Below are 8241 nucleotides of genomic sequence, written 5' to 3' on the forward strand. Positions count from 1 at the left end.
TAAGATTTCTTTTGGCATAAACTGCTAATTTTAATGTATTAAGTATCAGACTCTTGATGAGTTCTCACACTTAGTCACAAAGTACAGAAAACTTTTGATTTTTAAAATGGGTTTATTGTGCTAAAAGCTGCATGTGGGATGGAGGCATCAGCAACCTGCCCTCTTTCCGCCATTCCATTTCCCCAATTATGCCTGGCTTGCCAACTTTAATGGCAGTTATCTTGGTGCCACCTGGTCACTGACTTATTTGACATCTTCCACTACATGAAGTCATCTTGTAACTGTAAACACTTGCTTTTCCAGTGATAATCATATCATCCTTTTCTCTTTTGTAGCAGTTCTGGTGAGGAAGGTACAAAGAGGAATCAACAGCAGAACCAAATTGGAACAAAGAGAGGAACACACTTAAGGATTAGAGACTCTTAAGAGTATGGTATAAATTGTTACCTTTAGAACAGTCATTGAATTTTATTCACATTCAGTCTAGAACCTTTATTTTTTCTCAATTAAAAATAGATATTATGATTCAACCCCCCCCCCCAACTGGATTGAGGTTTTTAACAGATCAATACCAGTGTCCCAAATAGTGTTTACCATGTCTTATCTCATTCAATTCCACATTCTAAGGATTATTAGAAAAATGAAGTAGTTACTCACATGGAGTGGGGAAACTTTTATTTTTTACTTCATATACTCCTAAACCATTTGAATTTTTTTTACATCACTATGTCATTTAGAATAAAAAAATTCCATTTCCTACAAACTTGTCATCTTGGCCTTCAAGGTATTGACAAATATGGCCCTGGTCTCCTTTTCAATTTTAATCCCCTACTTCCCTAAGTGTACTGTTGTCTTACACTCTTAGCAAACTATCCCACAGAACTCTTTTAACCACTTAACTGATAACACACTAGCAAAGTTATTCTCCAATATCATCGGAGTAACACTTCAGTTCTCCCTCTCAGTGAAGTTGTGTACTAATAAAGGGTATCAGTTGTGTTTGTTCAAAAACAACTTATGCCAGTCTGCTAATTATTATAAATATATAATTTAATGAAGTATTGTGTAAAGCAATGAAGTATAGATGGATGAGAAGAGAAAAACAACAGCAGCAGCTAAAATTAATTGAGTAGTTACTACCTGCCAGGTTCTGTTCTAAGTGCTTTACATGAATTAACTCAGATAATCTTCACAGGAACCCTAAGAACTAGATATTATTATTGTCCCTGTTTTAAAAGGAGGAAACTGAGCAACTTGCCTAAGGCCTACACAACTAATACATGGCAAAATAATTTGGCTCCAGAGCTTAAGAATCTAGGAGTAGTTGTTTCTATGAAAACCAAGTTGAGCCCTAACTGGTTTGGCTCAGTGGATAGAGCGTCGGCTTGCGGACTGAAAGGTCCCAGGTTCAATTCCGGTCAAGGGCATGTACCTAGGTTGTGTGCACATCCCCAATAGGGGGTGTGCAGGAGGCAGCTGGTCGTTGTTTCTCTCTCATCGATGTTTCTAACTCTCTATCCCTCTCCCTCTCTGTAAAAAATCAATAAAATATATTAAAAAAGAAAAGAAAAAGAAAACCAAGTTGAAAGCTTTGGAAAGACTAGATGAAGATGATACACACAACCACTCAATTCTACCTTGTATGTGAAAGTAGCCACAGATAATATGTAAAAAAACGAGCCTGGCTGTGTTCTAATGAAACTTTATTTACAGAAACAGGCAGCAGGCTAGGGTAAGATTTGGCCCTCACACTGGAATTTGCAGATCCCTGAACCTACACTCCAAGAAAAGGCTTATGTTAAAGAATGGCAAAAAATGTTTATGTTTTTTTGGTTTTTTTTTTAAGTATTTTATTGATTTTTTACAGAGAGGAAGGGAGAGGGATAGTCAGAAACATCAATGAGAGAGAAACATTGATCAGCTGCCTCCTGCACACTCCCTACTGGGGATGTGCCCGCAACCAAGGTACATGCCCTTGACCGAAATCGAACCTGGGACCCTTGAGTCCGCAGGCTGACGCTCTATCCACTGAGCCAAACCGGTTAGGCAAAATGTTTATGTTTTAAGTTAAGTAAAATGTTTAAGGTCTGTGTGTAACTAATATCTGTATGATTCCGTGTTTTAACTTACTTTTTCAGTTAACTAACTACCGACCCTAATTGCATCAGATAACAGGGCAATTCTTATAAGAAATTTTTGCCTACTTTCCTGCCTTTTTGCTTTTGTCAAAGCCACCCCTTCAATCTTGGAAGTATTATTTTCTCGCTTGGAATCCCACTCATCTTCAAGTCCATTATCTAACCCCACACCCTCCTCCAAACTACATATGATCATTTCTTCCTTTGAAATTCTTCAATAATTAATTTCTACCTATGGGACTTACTTTGTTATGTCTTCTATTATGGCTATTTGTATACTTCCATTATCCCCACTACTCAACTATTAGTGACTAACTCATTTTCCTCTCTTAGGCAATATCCAGCACATAGCAGGTTTTCAGATAATATTTCCTGAATTATGTTCTAACATTCTTCTGTTTTTAGTGACTGGACAGAAAGAACATGCACAATACCAAACCCCCAAACCTATATTTAACTCATATACCTATTACCACACCTATGATTTAACTTTGCTATAACTTTAATCTATTAATTTAAAAATGCATTCACCAGTACAATTAGTATGGGTGTAGCTGTATATAAAAATTGTCATCTCTGTAGCAAAATTTCTGATTTTGAAAGTAATTGTTAAAACTGCTGCTTCCTGGCTAGTCTTTAAGGTGTTGATACATTTTACAAATACATCTAAAAGCTGTATGCAAACAAAATTCTTAATTCAAACTTGAGATCAAGAGTGTGCCATAACTTACCTCTGCACCCCCAGCGGTACTTAATAGATGTCTGGATCTAAACCACTCCTTCTACAAAGTGCTTAGGGAGCCTGGCCCAAGCTCAGAGTGAGATAGAAACGCTTGGGATAGGAATGCAAGTTTCCTGATTCCTAGTTCAATATTCTAATTCAGGAAGAAAGTGGCTTTTTAGGTGCATCCAATCCTGCAGTTCAAAAACTAAGGAATAAGGAAGCCTCACCACTATCTTCCATTTCCTTATACTGCCAATCAGAACCAGCTGTTGTTTTCCCACAACAGTGATCTGGACAGGCATATTTGTGGCATTCCAATCACCAAAAGGGCTGATCCAGATTTTAGGATTCCTACCTATATAAAAAGATTACTTAAATACCCTAGATAAAACACCCCATTCAGAATGCACCATAAACAGTCAAATGATCCTTTAGTGCAGTGGTTCTCAACCCGTGGGTCGCGACCCCTTTGGGGGTCGAACGACCCTTTCACAGGGGTCGCCTAAGACCATCCTGCATATCAGATATTTACATTACGATTCATAACAGTAGCAACATTGCAGTTATGAAGTAGCAATGAAAATAATTTTATGGTTGGGGGTCACAACATGAGGAACTGTATTTAAAGGGCCAGAAGGTTGAGAACCACTTTTTAAGTGTTTTTTAAAAGCACTACTCAGATGTTTTAGTGCTAAAATGAGGAGAGGGGTTAAAAAGAGCTATGTTACTTATGCAGTTCAATCTCTTATTTCCCGAGAAGTAACCAACTTCACATTCTAAACAGAGCTACTCTAAAGGGCTCCTGTTCTAGTGCTTAGATACCAGTTGCATCACTGCTTTAACCATCTTAATCTGTAAAGTAAACACAGGAAGTAGACAACAGCCCTATCCTCAGTTCAACAGAGTAATACTTTACCAACAAAAATTAGAGTTACATGTAATATTTCTAGCTGCCGTATTCCCCTCTCCCCAGCTTTAAACCATAGTCAAATCATCTTTAATTAACAAAAGACTAAGCAACCCCGACAGTTCACAGATAGGACAGCATTTTTGTTTTTCTGGAAGCTACCTATGAAAGGCAAGAGCCATTGCTGGGCTCTCTGGGTCACATGGGGGAAAGAGACCCTAAGAGAGTAAATTAAGTAATAAGGGAACAAGGATGAATTCCATTACTTCAACCTAACGAAGCATTAATAAGAATTCATTAAGGGCAAGAAAGCATAGTGCTCTGCGGCACAAGGAGACATCAAGATGAATAAAACGATCCCTGTCCTTGGGAAGCTTACAATTGAGAAGTACACAGATTATAACAAAAAGCATAGCAAGGGAAGTGCCAAGAATTCGAAGTTCTCAGGGAGGGAGACACCAATCACGTCACTTCAATTTCATGCTAACAGATCAGGTAGGGGACACCTGTTGTACTAATCCGATGGGGAGAAGCTGGAGTGCAATTCCAGCGAGATCTGTGGAAATGGACGCTTCAGTGGGACATGAACTTGCTTGATCCACACCTTGGCTAAGGCAGGCCTATCTAGAACCTGTTCCAAGAACTCCGCCAGATTAACCAAAGAAATACAAGAAACAGAGAGGCTGGGAACGGGAGGCAGAGAAGTCGGCCAGAACTGATGCTGACTTAAGTCAGCGGCAGGAGGACTGAGCAAAACCCCGGCGGTTGGGGCTGGAGATTTTCAGCTGCTCACGTTGCCTCCTTTGCGGAAGGTCCCAGCTCCCCTGCACCTCACCTGCACCGGCGGGCTCCAGAGAGGGGGCCTTTCTCAAGAGGCAGCCACCGTCCAGCAGTCAGCGCTCCGGGGGGGCGCACGGTGCTTACGGGCCGGTAAGGGACTTGCAGCAGCTCTTCAGTTCCTGAATCCAGAGGCCAGGGATCCAGCCCCAGCCTGCCCTTTACTCTGCGTGACCTCAGACTACCCGTTCAAGTACTTCGTTCCTTCTTCTCCTACCTGTAAACCCGGGGATTATGGGGAGAATGGGACTGAATTCGATGACCTCTGGGGTCTAAAAGCTTCTCGCCAGCCGGCACACAGAAGCACTGCACAAATGGCCCGTCGGATACATAGCGAGGTCGGCCACAGGGTACAAAAGGTAGGGGCGCCAGGCCCGATTTACAGAAGGGGAAACCGAGGCACCGAACATCTTGCCTCAAGGTCACTCCAGCTAAGTCACTGCTGGGGCCCGGCCGAAAGCGGAGACCTCCTGACTGCCCATCCCGGGCCCTTTTCCTTTCGCCGAGCGGGGAAAACTGGCGCGGAGAGTCCTGGTGCCGGAGGGGAAGGGGCTGTGCTCGTGCCAAGGTAGAGAGAGGGGCGAAGGAGGCCTTACCTTCCCAGATCGAGACCCGCCACCGGCGTCTCCTTTTCAGAACCTGATCCAGTCGCCCCCTCACGACTCAACATCAACACCCTCCACTAGTGACCGGCTCGACGTGTCCACGATTGCCACAGAGGCCACCAATTCCCGCCTCTGCCCCCTGCCTCACTGGCCAATCCCTGCGCAGGACGTCGGAGCTCCCGCGGATTTCACCGCCTCTGAGGGCTGGAGAAGCCTGACGTCACGCCGCGCGCGTGCCTCCCCGGTCTTTGCCCCACCTCCCACCAGAACCAGGTTCTCCTGTCCGGTGGACGACTGTGCCAGAGTTCGTCCTGCCGTAAAGCAGCACGCCTCCGCGGCATTTCACGACGTCGGCGGCTAAAGGCCCAGGAAACGCTCCGACTTCCTCCCGGCTGCCGGGCGAAAGCCAGCGCGATGTTCGGTGCGGGCGACGAAGACGACACCGACTTCCTCTCGCCTAGCGGCGGGTGAGTGTGAGTGACTGTGAAGCGTGGGACCAAAGGCGTGGCTGAGGAAGTCGGGCAGATGGTTGGAGGGGTCGCTCTCTTTTCAGACCTCTCCCCAACTTCCGGGTCCAGACCCTTGCCACACTCCTGCGCTCTGCAGACAGGTCTTGGAATCCTGGCAGAGCTCGAAACTGCTGAGTCTGCCCACCTGCCTTCTGGGCCTGGCATCTCCCCTGACACGCATATCACTCCGAGATTCGCCTTTAGCTTTCTGGGTCACAGTTTCTCCTGTGCAATGCGGGTGATGGCTGATGAGAATACCTGCCTTAAGAGTTTTTATTGGAGTCACTTGGGGCCAATAGAAGACTTTCTCTTGGGGGGCGGGGGGGACAAAGTGGTGATACTTAAGAATTGGCCTTGGTGAGTCAGCTTGAGCATCCTTCAGGGATGTCACCTTTTGGGTACTTTCTTTTCTCCCACCACCCCAGGCAGAAAAAAATTGCTTTCTCTTCCTTATTCCCACAGCTAGGCGTGATTACCTCTGTTCTTGCACACCGAACCGACTGGATTATGAGCCCTAACAGGACAGAGACCTCTTATGTTTGTTCATCTCTGCCTAGTGCTCAGTACAGTACATAGTGAGTGCTCAGGAAGTGCCTGTTGAATGAATAGTAGTCATGAAATTGCACTCGAAAGCTCAAAACCAATCTAAGAGACTGTGGTCGCTATTCCCTGCCTCCAGTCATTGTACATACTGGTCTGGGGTACAGTTTTTCAAGCGGCAGCTCTTTGTCTCCTCCAGTAATCAGTGTAGCCGTTTCCCTTGTGTTGTGTCAGTAGACAGCTTGACTCCCTTTAACCTTGTGAGCTAACAAGTTCTGATACTTGCAGAACTTTTCTTTGAACATTTGTTTAACAAATTTAAGAATGTATTGAAGAATGATGAATACACCAGCATATACCCCTTATTTTACTGAATGCTAAGAGGTTGCAAAGATGATCAAGCCTGTCCTCAAGTTGCTTCCAGTCTTGGTAGAGATTCAGTATGTAAAATGACACTGCCTTTCTTTTGACTTACATGGTGACTAGCTATACTACCTATTTTAACTACCCCCACTTTAGATGGCCTTTGTCCACTTAGTTCCACTTTGGGTTCTTTCAGTTCTCAGTTATTTTAGAATTAAGCTGTGCTTTGATTCATTTTTTCCCCTCTTCCACCCGGAGCATTCATGAAAATGTCCACACAATCCAGCCAGCTGCTGTTGACTATGCAGTAAGCCTTTTGAATTAATGTTTTTTTCATACAAACCTGTTTTGTACATGGCTGTGCCATGTGAAAGTTTACAAGATATACTTAAAATTTACATTCTTCTCTAGGTGAAAGCATTTGGGGATGTCTGTAAATGAGTGTTAGAGCTTTTGATTTTCATGCAACAAGCAGTCCACTGCTGACTGAAAATTACAGGGTGAAAAATGACAGTCGTGTGCTCTTTTCCAAATTCCTGCTCTGAGATCAGTTCCTGGTGGCTCCGCTAGGCTACTTTCCTGAGCAGGCTCATAGGACCTGAAGCGCTTTAGTTCTAGGCATGTGACTGTGCTCTTAAACATAGACAACAGCTAATTGAATGGTAAAAGGCTTAGTAAACAAAGTTATACAGATACATTATTTTCGTTCCCAGTAATAACCAGAAAAACCAAATCAGATTTAAGATTGAGGATATAGGAAGTTTCACCAGTATTCTCTGATTCAGCTAGTCCGTCTTTGGTTTCTCTAAGGAAGTAGAACATATGACCGCAGCACTTCCTGTTTTATAACTGTAATTTACTGTAAATATACTTGCTTATTAATTTTTCAAGTATCTTGACTTAAGTATATGACTTACTTGATTCCATTTAGAATACACAAGCCTGATAGAAAAGGGAGTATTAGTGTCTAGGATGGCTATCTAGATGATTGATAATGTGTTCCAAGTTTCCAGGCCTCTTAAAGTCCATGGTTAACTTAGAAGTAGTAATCAGGAAGTTTGCTTTTTTGGAGGGCTTAGCTCTTTCCCCACCATTGTGACTTTGAAATGAAGAAATATATCAGTGCTTGCTAATTATATGGTACTTGGCTTCCACTAAAGCAGATAGGAATAAGGCAAAGTTCTTGCCCCTTAAGAAACTTCTAGTTTAGTAGTAGGGTAAAATCAATCCAGTAATAGTAATCACAAAGCATTCTAAGGGGCTACTTATGTATATACTTATGTTTTAGATTATATAAAAGACTAGTGGCCCGGTGCATGAAATTCGTGCATGGGGGGTGTCCCTCAGCCCGCCTGCACCCTCTACAATCTGGGACCCCTCGGGGGATGTTCAGGAGGTACTAAGTGCCATAATTTAGATTAACTCCAACAGGAACAAACTATGTCACATCAAAATAGAATTTTCGTGGGTTGATGATTCAGACAGGGTGAAGGGTAGTGAGATAAAAGCAGTAAATGCCCAACAGGAGTGTGCGCATACGCGCGGAGGCTGAAGGCTAATACAGGCTATCCGGGTTGAACAAGAGAGAACAGAATAGACAAGAAGGGGACTCCGGTCA

General features: G+C 43.4%; 2 protein-coding genes across 3 annotated transcripts in view; one reads left to right on the forward strand and one right to left on the reverse strand.

The window, feature by feature from the left end:
- Positions 1-5344, reverse strand: part of SLC31A1 (solute carrier family 31 member 1) — a 29428-nt gene extending 24084 nt beyond the window's left edge. The window contains exon 1 of one of the 2 annotated variants that reach the window (XM_006088004.3): positions 5203-5344. The gene's annotated coding sequence lies outside the window, so the exon portion shown is untranslated. Of the gene's footprint in view, positions 1-4604; positions 4729-5202 lie in introns of those variants that run through there. The other variant, XM_023753265.1, reaches the window with a different exon arrangement.
- The window catches only part of FKBP15 (FK506 binding protein 15), a 54777-nt gene continuing 51456 nt past the window's right edge, over positions 4921-8241 (forward strand). Inside the window, exons 1-3 of the mRNA XM_006088006.3 lie at positions 4921-4965; positions 5243-5380; positions 5425-5678. Coding sequence (XP_006088068.2) covers positions 4921-4965; positions 5243-5380; positions 5425-5678 — 437 coding nt within the window. The remainder of the gene's footprint in view (positions 4966-5242; positions 5381-5424; positions 5679-8241) is intronic.

This window comes from Myotis lucifugus, unplaced genomic scaffold (assembly GCF_000147115.1).
Source record: "Myotis lucifugus unplaced genomic scaffold, Myoluc2.0 scaffold_43, whole genome shotgun sequence".
Classification (NCBI taxonomy): domain Eukaryota; kingdom Metazoa; phylum Chordata; class Mammalia; order Chiroptera; family Vespertilionidae; genus Myotis; species Myotis lucifugus.